General features: G+C 46.2%; 1 protein-coding gene across 1 annotated transcript in view; it reads left to right on the top strand.

Moving 5' to 3' along the window:
- Positions 1-25,619, top strand: part of RB1 (RB transcriptional corepressor 1) — a 1,321,361-nt gene that overhangs the window by 128,707 nt on the left and 1,167,035 nt on the right. The window contains exon 4 of the mRNA XM_086934987.1: positions 11,868-12,002. Coding sequence (XP_086791113.1) covers positions 11,868-12,002 — 135 coding nt within the window. The remainder of the gene's footprint in view (positions 1-11,867; positions 12,003-25,619) is intronic.

Genomic DNA, 25,619 nt, shown 5'->3' with positions numbered 1-25,619 from the left:
TATGCCGCAGCACAACAGACCAGGCGCCTATGCCGCAGCACCAGGTGGAACAGCCCGCGGGCCCCCGGCCCCGCCAGCAAGGCTACAGTGGAGTCCCCGGGTCGATTGTCCGCTGCGCGCGCCACCCAGCAGTTTCAGCAGTCCGGGACAGGGAAGGCCAAACCTCGAGGCCGTTGGCCCAGTGTCCGTCACCAATGGTGCAGCACCGCCGCAGGACCCAGCCGGGAGGCAGCAGCGCGATGAAGCAGCGCCGCCCTCGAAGGGGAATTAAAATTCAGCGTTCGTGTGCACCTAGCGTAAGGATGCCAGCAGCATTTTAACGGATTGTTGAGCTTCGCCGGCAGAGCCACATCAGAGTGCGGGCATCTCGCAGCCGGCCAAGCCACGCCCCACTAAGTTGAAAAGGTGTTAGTTAACTGTCTACTAATGGAGTAGTCTAATGTATTCCAGTGAGGTCCAATTTGAAGCATACAGAGCGTTTTTGAACTGGTTAAGTAATCTTGGTAATTATCAAGCTTGGGTGTAGGCAGCATTAACCATAGTATGTGATGTAAGAGAATCACATAGCAAAACATAACATTCTATAACACTATATGGCAGCACACAATAACAAACATTCTATAGCATATGACAGTACATGGAATGCTTAAAATGACAGTCACCAACAAAGGTATTCCTTTGTGTATACTGTTAATTGATTTCTCTATCCATTCCAGTGCTACAGTGGGTTAGTCATTGTGTGTGCTTTGTAGTTCCATATTAATCTAATGTTCAGCTGTGTTTAGTATATCATGAACAATGTGTGGATCATGATATGTATGCGATTAAGTCTAATGGCTAATGATAATATTAAATGACTCACTTGCGTAGGTGTTGGTGAACCTTCTGCAAATAAAGTGGTTGTTTGTTCCAGTGTGACACTGATAGTTCAGGTTATAATGCAACTTATTTGAAAGTGGGTACATTTTTGTGTTCGTTGTCTTGTGATGGGTTGTAAGATTAGTATTTAAAAGTTAGAAAGATTGGTGTCTGACAATTGCACGCTTGCAGAAGCGTTAGCGGTAATCTCTGTCTAACAGACAGAAGGGCAACATGCTCGTAAATGATAGTGAATAGTAGGAGACATATCAACCAATATTCTGTATGTTACTGTTAGCAGGTTGAATATAATTGCAAACAGGCTATATATTAATGGTCCATTTCAGAGTGTGGTTAGGTTGTTGATGAAAGACTTCACATTAGCAGGTTCCTCGAAGTAGGCGGTGTCCTCTACATAGATTTTCTTCATTCCGTAGGGACCAGCAGAGGAGAAGAGGTTGTTTAGTGCCTTTGTCTTACTTCTTGGGGCTAGAAACCATCTCTGCAGTGGACAGTTTCTTTGGCATAGAAGCATGTTCGGCCATTCCAGATAATTGTATACATTTTTCTCCTCTGGTGCAGTATCAAATCTGAGTGATGATATCTTAAAGGCCTAAAGATCATTAGTCTCAGTGTTTGGGAGTAGATACACATTCTCGTTTTTCCAAGCGTTTGTGAAATCCATGATTTCAGCAAAGAGGTGCAGAAGTTTGCATCATTTTCAACATTGTCTGGCCGGCCTATGTTCCTGTGATGACCTCTCCTATTTCTGTCCTTAAGTTCTACTGGTTCTCTTTCCAACCAGATTATTTTCTGTTGCTGTTGTATCCGCTTTCCACTGTTGCAACTTGTTGCTATCCTCTAGCACACTAATACTTGATTCAGTCATCGAAGACAGTCTTTGAAAGTCCTTTCTGAGACCAATTAATCCAGACTGAAATAAATCTGTTAGTTTTTAGGTCTCGGCCTAGAGACGCGCGAAGCGCGTTCTCGGCAGAGAACTATTGTGATCATGTCAGCCGCCAAAGCCGACAAAAGGAGGAAAGAGCTGGGCACGCGCCCAGCAATCCTAATGGGAGAGGGAGCGACCAGTGCTGGCCACGCGCAGATTCAGTCGCGCGCACGCTCACAGCGCCAGCATCCCCGCCGCGAGCCGATCACTGCTCTCTTCCTGGCCGGCATCCAGAAGTTTCGCAACGCAGTGAGGGCACTGAGAGGTAGGTGCTTGTTTTTCTCTCTCGGCTTCTTCTATCCCCAAATCTAGCTCCTGTATTCTTTTAACCACTTAATGTCATTACTCTACCCCTCTATCTTGCAGTCCTTTGCTGTGCATGTTCTGTCACCTTTATCCATCTTTTTCTTTCTCAGCTGTGTACATCTTCTATATCCCTTTCCATTGATCTTCACGTTACACCTCTTCCGTTGTCGGCGTCTTCGCTCAGCTCCTTATGGGGTGGCTCAATTTGTAAACCAAAATACTGGACATTTAAAAATGTTTAATGTTTGTCTTACCGACACAATGATATTTGGATGTTTTGTTAACTCTTAGATGGTCACACTGTGTTACTTTAAGATGTTGCATGCATCTCTTCCTGTCCAGAGAACCGTCTGTCTTTTTCTTCCCAGGGGCCTAAGCAAGCTGTAGGAGGGGTGGCCCACAACCCCCCTTCTACTCAAGGGTATGAGTAGCTGTGGATATGGGGGGCGGGGCGCTCGCAACATTCTGCAGGGGTGGACCATCATGTTTTGTTAAGATACTGTTTGTTCTGTTCTCCGATTTTATAAGTTGCTCTCTCTTACTCTTCTATCACTCATCTTTTAATAGTTTATCCCGCCCCCTTCGGCGCGTGCTTGTAGTGTTGTATTTGTGTGCTCATCAGGCACCGTGTAAACCACCAACTGATGGGACGATCTCGTTTACAATAATGAGATAACGTGGATATACGTCTATGTTGTTACTTTTCAAAAATGTCGACGACGCAAATTTAAATGGAAGGGATATGGATATACTAACAAAATGTATTTCCCCCCCAAATATTGAACTTTGAGTCAGAGGAAGACTTTTATTTTTGGCATAAGGTGGACCATTTGACTCTCAAGTTCTATTATTTGAACTAATTATTTTTCACTTCTTGTTTAGTCTTACAAATATTGGGGGCCATAGCATTTTATTTTGTGAATTTAAATAGTGCGTTCCAAATCATTGCCAGCGTTAAGGCGCTTTACAAAATGAAGATCAAATTAAATACATTGCTGTCATACATTCTTACGTGAAGGTGATGATTATTTAAAGCCTAATTACAGGAAGATGAGAACTACTTCCTAATGACCAAAAGATGCTTGTTGTAATTGTAATATTTGCAATGGAGGTAAGGAAATGATAATGAAGACTGTCTTTTACAGTGTAAAATTTAGCAGGATGGCCTGATAACTTCATGTAGGGCATTATGAGGATCGCAGTATGACTCACTGGTTTGAGTTTCGCCGAGTGGTTTTAGAAGATCACACAGGCAAGTTAAGGATACCACTTCGCAAAGTGAGGCCATTGCTAGAGCAATTGAGATGGACTTTGTTTAGAAAGTCTTCAGCTCTCTCCTCAAAGAAGTGTATGAATGAACTATCCTAAGTTACGGATGCTCCTTATTTTAGGCCCTGCACCAAAGTTGCACATAATGGTTGAACTGTTTCCTAGTGGGGCAGTTTGTGACTGTCAGCCTACGATGGGATATCTATCGACTGTTTTTACTGACTTGAGTGTAATTTTCCATTTCTCACTTTAGCAACTCAAGCATAACTCTGCTAAGTCTATTTCAACGTTGCAGAGTTGGTTATGGCTTGTTATTGATTTGGTCCTAATAGCTGACCCTCTGACATCCTTCCACCGACCCTTTTGGAAATCCAGTCACATGAGATACAGGCACCCCAGCGCCGTTGCTGAATATAACAAACTGAGGAAAATTATAGAAGGCATGCAATTTGAACATTCTTGAGCTGTGCAAATGGGAGATTTACTTGCCCATTTTCCTAAAAAAAAATTGGAATTTTATCAGACATTAAAGCTTTGGAGAAAAATATTTTTTCCCTCAACTAAAGTGCTTCGGGAGGCGATGTGCTAGGCTTTTTAATTGTTCTTCTTTCCATGAAGGAACCAACTGCTGCTTGAAAGATGCCTCGCCTCTTAGCATTTTGACTGTTGCTTTATATTTTATCTAGTGTCGTAAGAAGTGTATCACTTAAACATTCTGAATGCTTATGCTTTTGTACTGCCTGCGGCGAGTGTATTATTTCGTACTTGCAGTTGTTCTACAAGATACAGCTTTGACTGGGGAGTATTTATTTTGTTCCAAACTGAAACATTACTGGCTGGGATCCATAAATAATGATGTAATGCAGTCTTTTGTGTGCCAGGCTTGTCCAGTTTAGAAGTGTCATTACTGACTGTGACGACGCAAATGCGGTATATCTGGCATTTAGTTGGCCATAAAAACACAAGAAAGCTCAGGTACATACCCGAGGGGGGAACAAGAGGCAGTAGGGCTCTAGAAGATGGCCAGCCTCCAGTCAAAATCAAATATCACAAATGGGGACCACTTCTAGAATGTGACCAAGATAGTGTGAGGTGCCGTATAGTTACAAGGGCATCTCACAAAAGGTGATGGACTGGCATCACACACCACCAGGTGTCATGCTTCATCATCTGCCAGTCCTCGCCCTCCAGAAACCCCGTTTGGTGGAGGACGGGCATACACCTGACGACAGGGATGCACTTAATAAAGTGAGTGGGGGCCCAAAAGGAAAAGTGAATTTAAAAAGCCATCAAGAGTCCCCCAATGTAATTTTATTTAGTGAGGGAACCATGTGGGGTCTAAAAGCAAAAAGCGCGGTGAATAAGAAAACAATTATCCAATCACCGCTAGGTGAATATTAAAGAATAGGTCAACATGTTTCAGCCAAGGTGTCCAAAAGATACATGGCTTTCATCAGGACCAAATTGAGGGGCTCCAATCTTACCATACTGTATTGGTAGTGCCACTCTGTGGATATGACCTATAGTCTCTATCCACTCAGGGGGTCCATTGACCTGTGAAAAGTCAAATGACAGAAGTGAGTCAATATAGTTTACGTGTAAATAAAGATCATTCTACTTGGTCTAGTTTGTGTGATTCAATACTCTCAATGGAGTAGAATCTACAATCAATTATACTAACAGTGATTTCCCTGAAAATACAACCAAAAAAGACAAATCATTTATCTTACCCTTTAGGGGGGGACGACTTGCCCCATGGGAGGCGAGGGTTAGGGAGTACCCAGTGATCACACTCGCTGGAGAGAGAAAGAGCAAAAAAGGGGAAAGTTGTAGACCATATTCTGAGAGGTCAGAGTAATGGTGCAGGCAGTAGTAGCATGAACAGGACAGAAACAGCAACTTACTGAGTGTTAGGTAATTCCCAGTAGGACCACCTATGATGTACGTCTCTCTGTTCCTCCCCGACGACATTAGGGATACTGAGGTGGAAGTTTATATAGTACGGCCCATTACAAACTAATCCTGCACAGGTGGGTCGATTTTCGTGAGCATGGGCGCGCTAGTCAGACGTCATGTTTCCTGTGTCTGAAGCGGGCTCGCTATCACCAAGGTCTGATAGGGTTGCGTGCCTGGAAGGAGGCGTGGAACTGCGGCGCTTAGTCAGGAGACGTCAGACATCCGTTGTTCCCGGTGGGCGTGTTTATGATGCCCGAGTGTAACACACTTCCAAAATAGTAATTCTAGGAGCGGACACAAGAAGATTGTGTGCTTCCTACGCTATTAAGTAACGGAGGTAGAGTTACGGCAATGCAAACTTAATCTGTATTGTACATATCCGCATAGTGGCAGGCGAGGCTTCCTCGTTATGACGTGGGTAGCCTCTTTCTCTATTGGTTAGTGATGGACACGTGATGGAGCACGTAAGCGCCCCTTCGGTGCATCCGCGTTTCGTAGTCATGACAACACGAAGCGCTCTATGTGGATACTCGGGGAAAACTTTGTCCCGGCGCCAAGAGACGAGAGGAGAGAGAGAGACTATGAGAGAGAGAATAAGTCTCATTGGTAGTTGTATGATAGCGTCTCAATGTCTGATAAGTACGTCTTTAAAAACAAGGAACTACCCATTCAAATCTATATATAAAACCCAGTACTGGACTGTTGGAGTCATGGATTTTACCATGCATTCTATGATTGTGTATCGTGCATAACAATGGGTGCACCCAAGAGTCATATGGGGAAGCATGTGTTCATAGAGTAGTTAGGCTACATCCACTGGAACGTATTGTTCTGTAATTGTTTAGTTATTTATGGGTGGAGCCCAACTTTGTCTATTCAAAAAGCTTTAATTACGCTTATTTCAGAGAGACCTCAGTGTCATGAGAGTTTAATTCATTTATTCATTTGCAGCCACGGAATGTCATCATTAAGGCCAAGTTTGGAGGTGTTGAGCCTGAACACCCAGCGTTGTTCTCTCACATGAAGAGCATGTGTGCGGTTCATTGTTTCATTATTCAGTACTTCCAGTAGTTGGCCATCTCTGCCCTGTCTGTATGCATGTATTGGGGTTCAACTTAATTTGTGTAATATTCAGTAACACAGTTCATGTAAATTCTCTAAAATTGGTGGATAGCATTTAAGTAACCCCAGGAGAGACTGAGATATTCGTCCACTTCCTACTTTTGACCATCATTTAATCAAGCAAGAACTCTATATTTTCTAATTTAGAGATAGTTGCTGATGTTGAGAGCACACGCTCATTACTTTTCATTGTCCTTATATACTATTCTAGTAAGTTTTTTACAGGGACATCTTAAGGATTTTGAGGGCCCTGGGCCCAATTAATTTTGGGGACCCCTTTTTAGGTCTCAGCTAGTAACGCGCGAAGCGCGTTCTCGCCAGAAAACTATAGCTGTCGTCTCAGCCGACAATGAGCTGGAATGTGGCTACAAGACCTGGGCGCGCGCGCAGCGTTCTCTATGGCAGGGTCTGATTACGACGCGCGCCTTCGGATTGGGTCGCGCACGTGAGCTTGTAACGTAGACCGCTCACGCACGCGACCCAATCCCAAGGCGCGCGTCGGAATCTTCTTCTTTCATGATAGGCTTTAAGTTTCGGTTTTGGTCAGCATGCATGTGAAGGGCAGCAGGGGGAGTCTGCAGAGGGGCGCGCTTCGCCGATAAGCAGGCAGGCGTTGAAATAGCTCTTAGCGAGAGGTACACTGTGATTTCACCGGAATGAAAAGGTTGAAAAGCACAAATGACTGAGACCGGGGTTTGTGTCTGCCTACATGTTAGTTATATTGAGTGGTGCATTTAATTGTTATTCCTGCTTCCGCTCATTCCGCTCTCTCGCCCTGGCGTCGTATATGTGGTATGGCTGTTTTCACAATAGCGATCTCTTTTTTCATGTTTATTTATTTAATGCGATTGTATATAGCGCGAACTTTACCCAAAGGTGTTGCTCTCTTTAAATGCTGCTGGAAGCCTGAATCATTTTGACATTGACATGTAGGGCCTCTTTCTCCCTCTTCAGTCTTATCAGCATCAATGGCTCCGCATTCCCCAAGTTAACACTCTGTTCCATCAGTTGCACTATTTACATAACCTCAAAGCTTCCCCAAAACACATCAAGGCCTGGGTCACATTGACTGAACAACACCGGGTGCTTTGTCATCTGCTATGGTTGACCTGCCAAGCCACCAAGCACAGAGACACAGCTCATATGAAGATGGCACCATCAGCAACAGGTGCTCATTTACGGGCAGTTATCTCTAGCTGCCCTGAAGTACCACCAGGCACACTTCGCAGTCAGGACAAATAAATGACTAATTTTGCCTCCGCATCTAAGCTCTCAGGGATGGTCTTTAAAGACCCAGATATAACTAGCTGTCAGGATTACAGGGCCTTCGTCTGTGCTGGATCTGCCTGGCTCCTTTGTGTGTCGCTGTGAAGTATGAGATCTTAGGTCTTGCTGCTTAACCTTCTTTTAGTATAGCTAAACCATTTTTGTAATATAATAAGAGCCACTTATGTCCAATATAAATATTCTTGAGTTACTAATATTTCTAGTGTTATAATAGTGACCATATATAGCAAGATTGCACAAGTGACCACCCAATGTAATATTATCAGCAGTTATCACTTCAGTTTGTCAGGCACGTTTGCCAGCAGTGGTATAAACAAGCATTTGCAATGCAACAGGTCTCGCATTTACACAAGTTGGAGCTATTGGCATTGTAAATGACAATGCCTTTTATTTATGTTTGGGTTTTTGAAGCATAAATAAAACACATTGTCATTTACAATGCCAATAGCTCAAACTCGCGTAAATGCCGAGACCTATTGCATTGCAAATGCTTGTCTTGTTGTGCTTTGAGTTAGCTCATGTAGAGGGTTCAGTTTCTTTAGTTCTTGTTTGCGTTGGTCTCTGCCCTTATCGGATAATCTGAAATTTTGTAATAAACATTTTCTTCTGTCCTGTTTTTAGTCTTTATTATCTTTCATTTCTTTCTCTTTTGCCATTCTCTAGGTTTGCGGTGCCTTTAATGTGTAAATTGTAGTGAGTCGAAATGAAGATTTAAATGCAATTGATAGACATATTCCTTGGCGCCCATTTTGGTCACCTTGTGTACAGACGCACAAGTTGTTTTTAGACTATTGAAGGATGCGTTATTGTGTTATTTGAACTGTTTGTACACATAGATACTGTCACTCTTTATTTATAGGGGTATAAATGTTTACTTAAGAACAATCATTTCTGTCATTACAGCCAACCTAGTTTTCTGTCTTTTAAGTGTCCTAGACCTTGGACAAATTGGCTGCCAGACTGCTTGAAACATGACATCTTCATAGGTCGCATATGTTCAATGAATTGTTCATTCATTCGGGATACACAAAGCAAATTATGGCCAGTGACGGTGCCCAATGTCAATTTTGTTTGATGTTGCTGATTTTGAGGTACACGTGTTAACTCTGGAGTGCCTTGTCGAGGTTAAGTAGTCTAGCTATTTATATATTATATATCTTGCATGCCCATGCAATCATTAGTTTCCTGTATGTGGCATAGGTTATTTTGTTCTATTTGACAAATGGGGTCAAAGTCTGAGATGAGGGCTCATGGATTAAGATAGTGTGTGTTCTGGTAGAGGCTCAATTTGGCGCAATTAGGGGTCCGCCTGAGTTGCACAGTTCATATAAATGCAGATGCGAGACCCATACTGTTTGTCACTGATGATTACACTAAACAAACGTTTTGTGAGATGGTGCCTGTTCTTGGGGCATGCCTGTTTTTATGTCTTGATGTGTACTTTCGGGAGCTTCTTTGTGGCAGTGTCAGGATGGCAAAGTTCCTTGCATAGTGACTGACGTGTACCCCTTCCCTGAGTACCCCAGATGTCTGGATCCATGATGAGGATTGTTATTGTCATGGGCGAACACATCATGTGTGCGCCCCATTACATAGGCCTATTTCATGGATTTTGATTTTATTGGACCAGGAGGGCTCACAAAGCGCAATCCGCATTGTAGTGAAAGGCTACTGCCTTAGCCAGGAGTTAAGCAGCACAAGTGCAGTGTTGACAGCATACAGTGTAGTGATCAGTAAAACTGAACAGGCCTTTTTACCGGTGTCACTGAATTGATGCCTTCAGGCTCACTCATGTAAAGTTCTGCTGCTGTGTGCTGAACTCACCCTTGGCCTACATCACATTTGTATGTAGAGCTGTGCAGTACGTCTGCATTGTATGTATGTGCTGAGTGTATGTGTGCCTTGGAATGGTACAATATATGGAAGATCCTGGTTTCCATTTTAGGAGACCCAGGGCTGACTGTAGGATAATGAGGAGATGGAGGAATCCTGCTCCCAAAGGCATGTTTGTGGTTTGCTGCATTCCTGTAAGCTGGGTGGGATATACACTGGTGGAAGGAGAGGCAGATTCTTCAGTACACTTTAAAGAAGGCCCTTTGGTTCAGAGAGAGGTCACTGGAAAGGTGCCTGTGCACATCTCAGTAGGGCAATGGGGCCGATTAGAGAATCATAAAGAGTAGGGTTAGGCCCTGGGGTAACTTTTTTTTTTTTTTTTTTTTTTTTTACAATCCTCTTTATTGGTTTTATAGAACAAAGTTACATTGACAGCACTGAATGCAAAATCACGTAATTGACAATAGAAAACATCTGTTTGAAGTCACACGATAGGCACATCGGGCGAGCACTTAGCATCATGAAAAGCTCCCCTCTCCGATCCCCTAACCCATTTGGTCTGCCCATTTGCCCCACACCCGCTGACACTTGGCTGGACAAACCCTGGCCTCAAATAAGGGGTCTTACTGAGAGGCACACCAGTTTACCCCCGGCACCACTTAGCGATCGTGGAGGGGTCAGGCCGCGCCCATGCCATGGCGATGTCCCGTTTGGCCACCACGATAGTAATGCCCAGGAGCAATTTGTCTGACCGGGTCCCGTCTAGACAGTCTGTGATGCCCAGGAGGAGACGCAGGGGATCATGGGACACTTGCCACCCCAAAATGTGGGTAAGTTAAGTTTCTATTTTGTCCCAATACCCTGCGAGGCGGGGGCACAACCAAACCATGTGGAAGAAGTCCGTTGGGTGGTGCCCGCATCACGCGCAGTCAGATGAGGTGGCAGACCTGCTTTGTGCAGCCAGTCTGGAGTAAGGTATGCGGTGTGGCGGTAGTAAGTCTGGATGACCTGGGGTAACATTTTGATACACTTGTCACAGTGGCTGGCATCCATGTGTGAACCTCCAGTCAGGCCCATGGCCTGTGTTTAGCTATCAGATTTGGAGTTACTCTTGCTGTCACAGACTGCTTTCTGGAGAAAGATCAGGACAGAGGAGTGGGCACTTCAAAAGGAAACAGACCCACAACATAAACGTCAAAGGCTCACACCCAAAACCACATTTGGTGTCTGGAAATGGACTATAAGAAAGGGAGCTAGTCACCCCCAGAGTTGTCAACTGTCATGCAGCTAAATGGCACCATGGAACCCTATTGCCACTGATGAAACCGAAATCATCAAGACCATGCACTCTGGTACCCCACCTGACCCTTACCCCCAACACACCTTCAACAAAGGCTCAACCCCCTTCAGCAAAGTCCTCACCGCCATCCTCAACACCTCTACCGACAAGGTATCTTTCTGTGAAGCCTGGAAGCTAGCAGGTGTCAATTCTCTCCTCAAGAAGCCCACAGCAGACCCAGGCACACTTGCAAACTTCAGAGGACCGATCTCCCTCCTTTCATACCTGGGCATGGTCCTTAAAAAAAACTATCAACTTACAACTTGCCAACCACCTGGTCCTCAATGCAACTCATTCAGGCTTCAGACCGAAGCACAGTACACAGACCACTCACGTAGCAGCAGCAGATGACATCCGGATGATCCTCAACATAGGAGCAAGCGCAGCTCTTATGCTACTCAACCTACCTCAATGCAGCCTTCCACACTGTTTCCCAACCCATAATGATCAGAAGACCTCACAGAGCAGGTGTCCAAGGACCCACTCTCCAACATATATGTACCTTTCTTACTGGAAGAACACAAACAGTTGTTATGCTACCCTACTCCTCAGAAGCCCAGAGACTCCTTTGCCGATTCTCACAAGGCTCCTCGGTCAGTCCAACCCATTTCAACATTTAGATGGCTCCACTGGCAGACGTCATCCGAGCATATAACATAAACATACTCACCTACGCCTATCGCACATAACTGATTTTGTTATAGCATGTGCTGTAGCTATTAAAGATAATTTATATTATATCAAGACCAGAAACAAAGTGAAGTATATCTAATTGGAAGGCTATGTCACACGCTGAGTATAAGAAAAGTTAAATGTTAAATTATTGTATGCCTAAACTCACCAGTGACTAAAGAGCGCTTTTAGTAATTAACTAGACCTGTTGGCACGGCTAATGCTTGCTACATTTGCAATAGAAGAAAATGTTAATTCTTTGTTTGCTTTCAGTGTGAATACGTTTACAGAATATATCAAAGAAATGGACATCAACATGGACACAATTACCACAAAAGTCAATAACGCAGTGACAAGATTGAAAACCAAATATGACACTTTATGCACACTTTATCAGAAATTTCAGCGGTAAGTTATTTAAAGTCAGAATCTGTTCAATTCTATGTTTTCTAATTTTTATGTTAAAAAGATTTGGTGGTAGTAATCCTTTAAAGAATAGTAATGCTGTAGCACACACATTAGTCAAGGGTTCTTAAGTAATCTAACATTACTTGACCCTAACATTCTTCAGTTGTATTTGTCATCTTTGACTTACTTTATCAAAACAAAATGGCTAGAACAAATTTGGGAAGATAATGATTGGGACAGCCGAGTACAGATGAAAAGGTGCCAAAGCCCTGCATTTTAGAATATGAAATGTTCTTGGTAAATTTAGTAAGGTAATTGTAAGGCATCCAAACAAGACTGACCAGTAGGGCAACTGTTTGGATAGTAAGGTCTTCTTAATGGTAAACAGGTGTGTCCCCCTTCTCTAGTAGCCAAGCTGTGTGAAACAGGTATCCTGACTTTATTTTGTCCCTTCTGTTATTCTAATCTATCTTGAGTGCAGAGGCCTAGGCCTGTTTTGGTAATGCATAGTCCACCTGTGACCTGTAAGGGCTCAGCAAATGTACCTTGATAGTGAGCTTTTGACTGCTGCCCGTGGCCTGGGTAAATCATATGAAGTGATTGTAGCAGCGTAATATGTTTTGAAAATCGGTAGTGTGACCAGCTCTTTTTAGGTTGAGTCTGGGCAGCGCATGCGCTGTCCTGCGAGCCATGCTGTATTGGAGTATGGAATAGAAGCCCCGCTAACTCGCCACTCATACTTGTCATTGGCTTGTGTCATTGTCCTTCGTAAATGCTGGCTTCTGATTCGTTAATAGGCTTGTTAGTCATTCCTTAGTACTGCCTTGTCTTCATTCTTAATCTCCCATGAGGACTGGCCCTTCTACTTCAGTTGTTACACGTTAAGTCTTTTTTTGGCTGTAAGCACTATTTTCAGTTAGTAATTTCTTCTACTGCAGGCACAACATGCTTTCCTGCAGCATTCAGCGCGCTTTCAATTTCCAAGCAGCCCAAGACATTGGCGGCCACTTCTTAACATACGTCTCCCTTTTACAAAAGTTTGAGCTATTGGCATTGTACATGACAATGCCTTTTATTTATGTGTCAATTATCAAAACATATAAATTAAAGGCATTGCCATTTACAATGCCAATAGCTTAAATCTCGCAAATGTGAGACCTATTGCATTGCAAATGCTTGTTCTCAATGTTAAGGAGAGGAGCCTACAGTCCATCTAATGTAATGTTCCACTCTAAATATGAAACCCAGAACCTTGCACCAACATCTTTTCTACACATTGAGTATATGTATGTGAAGTGAGTCTCTAATTCCTGGGTTCACAGAAAGACGTGTTTAAATGCCCCTGTTTTAGCATGGTACAAGATGGATGATGACCGCTTCACCAAGACAGTGGAATTGTATTGCCTGAATTCCTGTGACTGGAGTGTGGTGACTAGACACTGATGTAAGGAAGAATGGAGACGGGGCTACCTTTTGAAATTCAACGAGGACCATGTTAACAAAGGGCTGATTAGTTCTTTCTGATCATTGCCATTTGGTAGATGGGGAGGATTAGGAGTGGTTGTGCAGTTTTTTTTATCCATGGTGAAGAAGTTTCTAGGAAGGGCCTGCATTTTTGTCTATCAGCTCATGTCCTCGGCTTATGTCCTAGAAGCAGAAACCTTGGACTGCTTGCCCTCGCCATCCTGAAAGTAACTTGCGGAAAGAAAGAATTGTACTTGGCCCAATTTGCATTGCCATAGGAGGACATACCCAAGTGGCAAACGACCTCCACATCAATGATTGGGACACAGTAGCCCTTGTGTAACCTGTAGCACCACCCAAATGAGGTCTGCCAGTCGCACATGAGTGGCAGGTTTAAGGACCTAAATGTATTGCCAAAGTTGTGGGTTTGACTGTGATGACTTTTAGAGGCAGAAGTGGAGTTAAAGATACATTCAGAGAAAGAGGAAGTGACTGTGGCGGATTTGGACCAAATAAAAAGGATGGTAGAGAAAGTAACAGCTAACGCCATAGGGAATGACGTGATGTGAGTAACTGATGTTTTTGCGTTTCTATGAGATTTCTGGTAGTGATGTTCCATGTTTTCTTTTTGAGTATCCTTCATTTTTAGATTTTTTTTTTAAAGAAAATGTTTTAAAAGAAGCATTTCCATGACTCCTATGTGCATTTCAGTAATATTCATGTAGTTTATTCTTTAAAAAAAACGTTAGAAGCCTCAAGAGAGCAATTTCTAGTCTACAAGATACCTCAGTGGGTTCATGAGGAGCGCCCTGCATAAATGTCTTTCATTCTTCAGATGTAGATAAAATGAGTGTCTTTGCTTTGTGCTACAGTGAAACTTGTTTACACCACTAAATACATCACACATGGCCTAAAATTCTAAATTGTGTACATGTAAACATGCACGTTGTAGATCAATAATCATTTTGTTGCTGAATTTGATGTCCTGTTTTTTCCAGTTATTCCATTTACATCACTGTGCAATCCCTTCTGTTTTATTGTTTCTAAGTAAAGCTGCAGTATATATTCTATTTTGATTTTGATATATACATTCCACATTTCTGAACCATCACTTTCCTATACAGAGGTCCTTACTTTTTTTAAAAAACTTGTTTTTATTAATGACACAATATTACATGGTGGAGTCATCTTATACAGGCTGCAGTGCATCTTTTACCAACCAGTAAACAAACAGATTATTACATGCCAATTCGTACATAAGTCTGCACATCACACCCAGTGGTACAATTTTTAAATATATCATAAATGTTGACAGTGTTCGATCCCTTCCTCCCGCCCAACGGATCCCTGTGCACAGCAATGCTCCTAAAATGTGTTTATACAAATAGAAGTATATAAATGAAAGAAACAAAGAGAACTACTAAAAAGGGAAAAACCCTTTGGCAAAGACAGGCAGCAGCCCCCAACCCTTGTATGATCTGTATAATATTGTCTAGGGCTTGGACTTAATGAGACTGGTGTGTTGTGGCTTATGAGTGGGTGAGAGGGCTATTCCCAATCCCCATGTTGGGTACAGATGGGGTGTGGTTCTGGGTTTGTGTAGGGTCGACCTCGCTTCCATTCTGATCTGCCGTAAGCGAAATTTCCTCCAGCATTCGTCCCCCCTCCAACAGGACTCTCTATGCATTCTCATCTACTCACTGCCGGTAGGTGGCACTCTTCTTCCACGCCCCAAGCAAGGAACTATTCAACATCGTCAAAGAATTCACCAACCCCACCGCAGCCTCAAACGACATCACTCCCTCCCAAGACCTCTGCTATTCGTTAGCCTCCTTCTTCTACAACAAAATTGCCGACATACATAACCGCTTCGAAAACAGCTCCAACGAACAATCCTCTCCACCCCCCTCAGAACCTAAACCGCCCTCTAACAATCTCAACGCCTGGAACCCAATCACCACAGAAGACACCATCCGCCTAATGAATTCCATCCACTCTGGCTCGCCAACCGACCCATGTCCCCACCACATCTTCAACAAAGCAGACTCCATCATCGCACCCCATCTCCGTGATGTCATCAACTGCTCCTTCAACTCTGCTACCTTCCCTGAAAGCTGGAAACATGCTGAAGTCAGCGCCCTCCTGAAGAAACCCACAGCAGACCCCTCTGAACTCAAAAACTACCGCCCCATATCCCTCCTCCCATTCCCGGCCAAAGTCATCGAGAAAGCCGTTAATAGCCAACTAGCCGCCTTCCTCGAATCCAACAACGCACTCGACCCCTCACAATCCGGCTTCCGAGCCAAACACAGTACCGAAACCGCCCTCATCGCAGCAACAGACGACATCCGAACACTTCTGGACAATGGAGAAACAGTTGCCCTCATTCTACTCGACCTCTCCGCCGCCTTCGACACTGTCTGTCACAGCACCCTCATACAACGCCTCAACAACATCGGCATAAAAGGAAAAGCCTTGGACTGGATCATCTCATTCCTAGCTGGGAGAACTCAGAGAGTCCGACTTCCCCCATTCAAATCAGAGAACACCGAAGTCCTCTGCGGTGTACCACAAGGATCATCACTCAGTCCCACCCTCTTCAACGTTTACATGAGTCCCCTCGCATCCATCGCGCGACAACACAACCGTAACATCATCTCCTACGCAGATGACACCCAGCTGATCCTTTCCCTCACCAAAGACCCCAACACCGCCAAAACCAATCTTCACGAAGGCATGAAAGAAGTAGCCGTATGGATGAAAAACAGCCGCCTAAAACTCAACTCAGACAAAACGGAAGTACTCATCCTAGGATCATCCCCCTCTGCCTGGGACGACTCATGGTGGCCTTCGGATCTGGGCTCAGCACCCATACCCCAGACCACGCACCTAACCTTGGCTTCATCCTAGACTCCTCCCTCTTGATGACCAGACAAGTCAACGCCGTCTCATCCTCTTGCTTCAACGTACTTCGTATACTCAAAAAAATCTTCCACTGGATCCCCGCCGAGACAAGAAAGACTGTCACACACGCACTGGTTACGAGTCGACTAGACTACGGAAACACCCTCTACGCCGGAATCACAGCCAAACTACAAAAAAAACTCCAAAGCATCCAAAACGCATCAGCGAGACTCATTCTGGACATCCCTCGCCAAGATCACATTACCGGCCACCTGAAAGACCTCCACTGGCTTCCCGTAAACAAGAGAATAACATTCCGTCTCCTCACCCACGCACACAAGGCCCTCTACAAACTAGGGCCCGAATGCCTCAACACTCTCCTATCATTCTACACACCCACCCGTCATCTAAGATCCTCCAATCAAGGCCTCGCCGCAGTTCCGCGTATCCAAAGATCCACCATGGGAGGTAGATCCTTCTCCTACTTGGCGGCCAAGACCTGGAACTCACTCCCCACTCACCTCCGCCTGACACAGAACCACTTCTCCTTCAGAAAAGAACTTAAAACCTGGCTATTCGACAAATAATGATCCCCTTCCCCAAGCGCCTTGAGACCCTCTGGGTGAATAGCGTGCTTTATAAATTCTTGAACTTGAACTTGTCCTCCATTTGCGAGCGGGCAGGGTAAATCCAGTGTATTGCGATTTGATATTTTGCGAGGACCAGCCCCAGGAGTGCGAACCTGTGTCATATCTGTGTCACATATTTTGGCATCGGGAAGGCAGAGGTCCTTACTTTAGTTGTCTTTTAAGTCCATCCATTTCATATCACTGCACTTGTACGCCAGTCTGTATTTAGCCAGCCTGTTTCCTTTACGTATCTTCTTAAATCATTTTACTGAGTGTTCTCACTAGCCATCCCATGCTTCCCAGGGCGTGTCATTTTTGGGCGCTTCCTAGTGGGATATATTTTGCTTTTTTCTAGCATTTGAGCTTCCCCAACATGCTTCTGTATATAGGAACACAACATTGTTACTACCTATGATCACCTAACCTCTTTTAGCATTGAGCCTGTTCTTTTCCCAATTAGCCAGGGGATCCATGGCCAGCACAAAAAACTGTGAAATCAAGGATTGTCCTTGACTGGTAGCCCTCTTCAAGTGGAGGCCATTACACGCTATTAAGAGTAATCCGTTCCAGCAGATCATAGTTAGTATTTTCCCATTGTAAAAAGATCGGTCCCATGCCCATCCATTTCAAATTTTAAACCAACACTCTACTGCATCAGAGGCTTTTTCTGTGTCGGGAAGAGGATCAATACTAGACCTTTAACATCTTTGTAGACACCATTATGAAGTGGAAGCTATATAGGTTGTGAATCATGGTTCCATTGGACTTGATCCTCTTGGGCTTAGATGCACTATCTTATGTATAACTTCTATCCTCTATCTGCCACAGTTTGATATTAGTTTAGTCTTTACATGCATTAGTGATATTGCATGGTATGCCCACGTCTTTGCCTCTCACAGGGACTGTAATGTATGTTTGACTTGTCCTTTTTTTCAACATTTTTTATTCTTTGGCCTCCAAACCAGGCTTAAGTATAAATATGAAAATTGGTCCATACGTTTTATGAACTTGACTGGAAGATAGATGAGCCTTGCATTGTCGCAGTTTGCTGTTTTAAGTGTACCCATTTGTCTCCCCCATCCTTAATATTTGCTTTCGGTTTATTTTTATCCTCTTGCTTGAGAATTCGAAGAGGAAGCTCTTCAAGAGTCTTACACATTCCTCACTATCTCGGGTGCCTCTGTAACCTTTATAGACTACAGTAGCATCTTAAGGGGGTCAAGGGTTAGTCATTTCACTACTAGATTATGGTAACTCCCTACACTTGGGAAGCCCTAAGGCTCTCCTAAAAAGATTACATGGTACCCAGAATGCCGCCACCGGCATATTGATGAAAATCCCCAAACACCAATCTGCAACTGCTGCCCTGGCAAGCCTGCATTGACTTCCAGTGCTTAAAAGAATACATTTTAAAGCACTGTGCTTAGCTCTTCGAGCAATGTAGAAAAATGGTCTGAAGCTAATTCAGTCTTCTTCTTGCATCTCAAGAATGCTGCACTCCACCAACCAGCAGCTGTTTGTAGTACACCGGATAAAGAGATCTAGGAGTGGAAGAAGCTACGTTGCCTTCCTGGCCCCAAAGCTCTGTAACATGCTCAGAGAACATTTAAGGAACACCGAATCGTTGCTAACATTTTGGAAACTGTTAAAAACAGTCCTGTTCGATTAAACCAAATCTATTGAGAAGTCCCTTAAGGTGGTTGGTGCTGGGAGGCACTTCTGGGTAGCCATGTGTCTAGAAATTCCCTTGAACACAATAGAATCGGTAGAACTCTTACTCTGTCGTTTGGTGACCAACATTAGCTGTATTTCTTTTTCTCTCTTATTTGCCTATAATTAACTGCATTGTTGCTGTATTTAAAGTTTTTTATTTTTAGGTTTCTCATTTTTATATTGACAAGAAAGAACAACTTGGGCCTTATGAAGTCCTTCAGCCCCTCCTAACGTAACTCTCTCCCCCAGATCTCTACCGTGCCTATTGTTGACTTAATCTGTAGTAGTGGCAGAGTGCTTCTATTTAACTACGTATGACTGTCTTACTTGCTTGGTCCCCCTTTACAAAGTGGTCGCCTGGTCTTTCATTGTATTGTTGCTTTCTAGTCCTAATCGTTAGAGTATTTCCAGGACTTGCAGCCATTTTGGGACCATACAGAGCTCTGAATTCCTTACCAGGGTAAGCTAGTAGCTGTCCCAAGTGCAACTTTGAAATTCCTTTCCATTCCTGAGCTATTTCTGACATTTCTTTTCCCGCCTAGCACAGCTTCCGAAGCCATGTGGTGTATTTGGGAGGGTGTGCTGCAGTCCTTGGTAAAAGAACACTTTGCGTAGCTGATAGCAGCATCTGAGACATGACCTTTCTTCTTCTAGAGTGGAAAGGATGGATTGTTTCAACATACTTGCCAATATTATAAGGTACTCGCTCTCTGCCGGCTGGGACCTTTGCCTTCTCACCTTCCCTATAAATATTCCTCCATAACTCTATCAATCAAGGGCAGGACCACAATGCGTGAATGATTGTCCCCACCTACTTGTGTCCCCTTCAACAAAGGCACCCTCATGGTTGACCCATGGCACTTAACTTACATGGTGTTTAATACAATTAAACACCTACCAGGGGTCAAGCGACCCTTGACCCCTGGTAGGTCACTCCCCCACCGCTGCAGCTCCGCCTGCCCTGTCCGCTCTTGCAGTTGCCTCCTTCCTCAGATCGGCGCAGATTCACCTGCGTTTTCGCCGCCTGGCCCCCTTGACTGCCTGTGCCCCTTGCCTTCTGTGCCCCCGTGTGCCTGCCCTCACCCTTTCTTTTTTCTGTAGCCCGTGTGATTGTTGACTGGTTTTATCTTTTTTTCTTCCACTTTTGCTCCTTCCGCCGCGAGCGTCTCCGGGCTCGTTTTTCCCGCCGCTGCCTCCCATGCGGCCCCGCCCCCGGATCCCGTTGGCTGTCCTCACCCCCTCCTCCCAGCTGACCCCTCCTACCCTACTACCCTTATATGGAGGCCACTGCGCGGCAGCGCAGCGGGCACACCACTGGCGCGCCAAAGGTAAGCCAATCTGCACCCGTTCGTGCCTGGACTGCGCCCAGCGCCAGGACCCTTGGCCCTCAACGACACCAGCCCACCCGTCTGATCTACGACGCCGCCACCCTCCACGCACTCAACGCCGGCCGGAACCCCACCTCCCACCGAGCCAGCCCGAAACGCACCCACGGACCCTTCACCTGCCAAGCCTGCAAATTCCCCTGCCTTCGGACCAGCACTGCACCCGCCAGGCCAGGCACCAGCAACAACCACCTCAAGTGCATCCTGCTCAACACCCGCTCCGTCCACAGGCACGCCGTCGAACTCTGGAACCTCCTCGACACGACATCACCAGACGTCGCCTTCCTCACAGAAACCTGGATGAACGCCTCCTCAGCCCCCGACATCGCCATAGCCATCCCGGATGCCTACAAGATCGCCCGGAGGGACCGCATCAACCAAACCGGAGGAGGCATTGCCATCGTCCACAGAAACACCATCCGCATCATGACCAACTCCGAAGACAACCTCACCGCCGCCAAGCACCTCCACTTCCAGATACATACCGACCCCAAGACCACCCTCAGAGGCACTCTCATCTACAGACCCCCGGGACCACGCACACAATTCACCGAAGCCATCGCAGACTTCGTCAGCCCGTACACCCTCACCTCCTCAGACTACATCCTCCTAGGGGACCTCAACTTCCACCTGGAGAGCAACAATGACAACACCACCACCCTGCTGGACAACCTCGCCAACCTCAGACTCAAGCAACTGGTGAACATCCCCACCCACTAAGTCGGCCACACACTTGACCCCGTCTTCTCCTCCAGCAAGCACATCTCCTTCAGCCACTCTACCGGACTACACTGGACAGTTCACAGCTGCGTCCACTTCAACTTCAGGAGAACGACGACCCACCACCACCCGCAACAGGTTTCCCGTAGAAGCGGGAGCAAGATCACCATCGACCAGCTCACCACCTCCCTTAGCCAGAATCCTCCCACCAACACGACGGACCCCAACGAAGCAGCCCGCAACCTCACACAGTGGCTCACCAACTGCGCCAATGAACTTGCACCGCTGAAGACTCCTCCCAGCAGACCCGACAGCAAGAAAGCCTCGTGGTTCACCAACGACCTCAAAAACTCCAAGAAAACCTGCCGCACCCTCGAGAAAACCTGGCGCCACGACCAGTCAACAGAAAACATGACAGCCCTCAAAAACGCCATCCGCGAACACCACCAGCTGATCCGAACCACCAAAGGGACAACATTTAGAGAACGAGTAGAAAAAAACACCCACAACAGCAAGGAACTCTTCAGCATCGTTAAAGAGCTCCCAAACCCCAGCGCCTGCAACAACGACATCACACCCTCGCAAGACCTCTGCGACTCACTCTCCTCGTCTTCCACCGCAAGATCGCCGACAGACATACACAACAGCTTCGGCGCACAGACCATGCACCCAAACACCGAACCAGGGCACCACCACCACCACCCTCTGCAACTGGACCTCGGTCAGCACCGAAGACACCACCAGCATGATGAACACCATCCACTCCGGCTCCCCAACCGACCCATGTCCACACCACATCTTTAACAAAGCCGACTCCATCATCGCACCCCACCGTGGACTCCACGGACCTCAGGAACTTCCGCCCCATCTTGCTCCTCCCTTTTCCTGCCAAAGTCATCAAGAAGACCGTCAACAAACAACTCTCTGCCTTCCTCGAGACAAACGGCTCCCTCGACCCCTCGCAGTCCAGTTTCCGAGCAAACCACAGCACCAAGACCGCCCTCATTGCAGCTACCGACGACATCAGGTCCCTGCTTGACAACGAGGAAACAGCTGCCCTCATCCTCCTGGACTTCTCAGCAGCCTTCGACACCGTATACCACTGCACACTGATACAGCGCCTCAGCAACACCGGAATCCAAGGGAAGGCCCTGGAGTGGATCATCTCGTTCCTCGCCGGAAGAACCCAGAGAGTCCGCCTCCCCCCTTCCGATCCGCGGCCACCGAAGTCATCTGCGGCGTTCCTCAGGATCCTCGCTCAGCCCCACACTCTTCAACGTCTACATGAGCCCCCTCGCAGCCATAGCACGGCAACACAATCTAAACATCATCTCCTACGCTGACGACACCCAGCCGATCCTCTCCCTCACCAACGACCCCGCCACCACCAAGGCCAGCCTCCAGGAAGGAATGAAAGACGTTGCGGAATGGATGAAGCTCAGCCGTCTGAAACTGAACTCGGACAAGACGGAAGTCCTCATCCTGGGACCATCCCCTTCTGCCTGGGACGACTCCTGGTGGCCCCCTGTACTGGGCACCGCCCCCAAGCCCACGGACCATGCATGCAACCTGGGCTTAATCCTGGACTCCTCCCTCACGATGACCAAGCAAGTCAATGCCATCTCGTCATCCTGTTTGAACACCCTGCGCATGCTACGAAAGATCTTCCGGTGGATCCCCACCAAAACCAGGAAGACGGTCACCCAAGCCCTCGTCACCAGCCGACTGGACTACGGGAACACCCTATACGCTGGAACCACAGCCAGACTCCTGAAAAGACTCCAGCGCATAGAGAACGCTTCTGCATTACTCATCCTGGACATCCCAAGGCATAGCCACATCTCTGCCCATCTGAGAGACCTGCACTGGCTACCCGTCAGCAAGAGGATCACGTTCAGACTCCTCACCCACGCACAAAAGGCTCTCCACGACATGGGCCCAAAATACCTCAACAGCCGTCTCACATTCTACACACCCACCCGCCAGCTCCGATCCGCCAGCCTAGCCCTCGCCACTGTCCCGCGAATTCGTAGAGCCACCGCCGGAAAAAAATCTTTCTCCTACCTGGCGGCCAAGACATGGAACTCCCTCCCCTCCCACCTACGGCTGACCCAGGACCATCTCTCCTTCAGGAAACAACTCAAGACCTGGCTGTTTCGAGCAGTAGCGACTCCCCCTCCTCCCAGCGCCTTGAGACCCTTACAGGTGAATAGCGCGCTCTACAAATGTGTCTGATATTTGTATAGTATTTTAAAGAGCATCTTCTTCCCTCCTGCATTGCTTGGAAAGTTATTTGTCTTTGTCAGTACTGCTTCTCATTGTTTTGTATCTAGTTTTATCCCAAGCTCTCTCTTCCATGCGTTAAATGTGAGAGGTGATGAGGCTTCTTTTGTCATAATAGAGTAAAAATCTCTCAAAGGTGGTAAACACCTTAGTAGTTCCAATTTTGACATCTAGCTGCAGATGACTTACCTTAGAATTTTTCCTAGGCAATGTTCTGAGGCAGTATCTCATCACATCAATAGGCGGACGTTGAACAACTCCGTAAGAACTTAGTTCATAGGAAGTGACGTAGACAGAGTCCATATAACCCCCCCCCCCCCCCCCCCCGCTCCCGCCACCCCACACATGTTGACATCAGTTTCTTCCTTTGCGCACCTATCCGGAGAGTGGTACCTCTGCCCATTTCGTTCTTTCTCAACTTTTGTTGATGACAATTTGCTTTTTTCTGAATGTTTTTGGGGTCCTGTGGACTATGATGTCAACCCTGCATCCTCAATCTATTTGCATGTGGTGTCTGGGCATGCACCGTAACTCCGAAGGCTGTGGTTAATGTATTCAGTTCGATCATTGGCGTTGCAGGAGCGTCACATGACATTTTTAGAGGTGAGGTGGTCAACGGTCCATTTTTGGTCGCGGTCTTATTTTCCCTCCGAGGAACGCTCGCATGGCAGTCCCCGAAGTCCTATCGACTGGTGAATCATGCTGTTGGCGGTCGGAGTCGCGGCCTTCACCCAACTTTACAGCGTACGTGCGGTATCTGACACACCGTTAATTCCTCCGTTTGCTGAGTCGAAGCGAGAGTCTGCCCCGCACCTTTCGTTGCCGGCGCGACTCTGGAACAGATAAGGAAATACTGTCTCTCACTTCATGCAATTTTGATTCTTCGCCTCCCTCTGATGTGAGTCTTGTCCCTAAGGAGGCTGGGGAAGCCTTGACTGACTGCATGCCTACGGGACCTCCCTCGGTGCAATTGAGGCCCTCTGGTTCTGTGATCGAATCCATATCGGCTCCAGTGCACAGCCCTTCGGGTTTGCCACCTGTGGCACCAGTGTTGGATCTTCCGACTCCGGTCGCTGCTACTATGTCTAGTTCTTTCCTGGCTACCTTCCTCCATCTTTGGGAATGCTCTCTGTTATTTTTCCCTCAGGGACAAGATTTTAGTGAAGTCTGTGATGACATGAGCGACACTACTCAAATTCCTCTGGAGTTTCATAGGGTGTCTGACCTTGGTGGGGCTAGTGGCCTTGACTCTTTCCCCTGGCTTGTTTTCTCCTCCTAGTCTCGCTAGTGAGGCGAGCTCTCTTTTGCTGAGGGTTGCTGTGGTTCTGGAGCTGCAGCTCCTTTCTGTGGAGGTGGCCATTGACCCTAAATGGGATGCTTCTACAGGGCCAGATGGAGGCTGAGCCTGTGCTCCCCTTCAGTGAGACCCTTTGTTATATTCTGCTTGGCTCTTGAGTTAAACCAGTTTCAAAGGCCTTTGTGAACCAGTCTACAGCTCATAGGCAGTGTCCTGCCCCTGGAGACCCGAACTGCCTTTTCCGACAGCCTACTCCCTTGTACCCATTTGTACATTCTCTTGTGTTTGTATTCCTACTTTTTTATGTCGGTTTTGGTCTTCAAACCGTTTAATGCTGCGCTCCCACCCGCCCTCCAGGGGGAAAAAATAAATCACTGGGACACCCCCCTCAAACATTTTCACAATTATTCTATATTCTATTAAACTGCCACTGTTTGTCTATACTTTAAACATTGCAGTTAAATTCTGCTACTGGCTCAAAAATACAATCAAATACATGATTGCTAAACATACTGTTCTGGTCAGGCAGGCATTACTAACTGTTAAAGTATCCACAGTGTGATTATTAGAAATGGGGTTGGGAGTTTAAAGAATATAAGGAGTCCCTTCCCTTTTGACACCTTCTCCCAGCCAGGATATAAATAAGAAAAGATGCTAATGATGGCCCAATACAGAGCAGCTTACTGACGGTCATTTTTTACTGCTGAAAACAAAGCACTATTATCAACATTGCTTCTTTTGGCCAGAGCAAGGTGCCCCCCTGGATCATTTGAGGCCCTCCTACAGGGCCGCCCCCCAGTTTGAAGACCCCTACTGTAGACGCTCATGTTATGCTGCCCATCTTAGGATGGAATGCGTATTTGCTTCCGTTGCTTTGGTTTTCCTCGTGGCCTGCAGAGCCTTCACTTGTTCGTTTCTTTGCAGTTGCTTGCCCTTCCTCCTCTATGGGTCCTTTGTTGCATGGTCGAAGAAGGCCCGTTTCTTTTTTTTAAGTGTTTTCTATGACCACGGATGGACTCTGGCCGGCTTTGTTGTAATAGTTTGACATTGGTTCTTATGGCATTTTTGGTGCTCTCTACAACGCTTGTTTCCATGGCAAGTAGCTTTGGCTTGGTGGTATTAGCTATTGTCTTTCGCCTTTTCCCCCATCCACTAATGGTCCATCCAGTTCCCGTTGGGGTTAAACTGTAGTGTTCTGATTATATGAACAGTTCTTTCCAAC

This window comes from Lissotriton vulgaris, chromosome 8 (genome assembly GCF_964263255.1).
Source record: "Lissotriton vulgaris chromosome 8, aLisVul1.2, whole genome shotgun sequence".
Classification (NCBI taxonomy): domain Eukaryota; kingdom Metazoa; phylum Chordata; class Amphibia; order Caudata; family Salamandridae; genus Lissotriton; species Lissotriton vulgaris.
The sequence above is the reverse complement of the archived record's forward strand: the minus strand, read 5'-3'. Positions and strand labels throughout refer to the sequence as shown.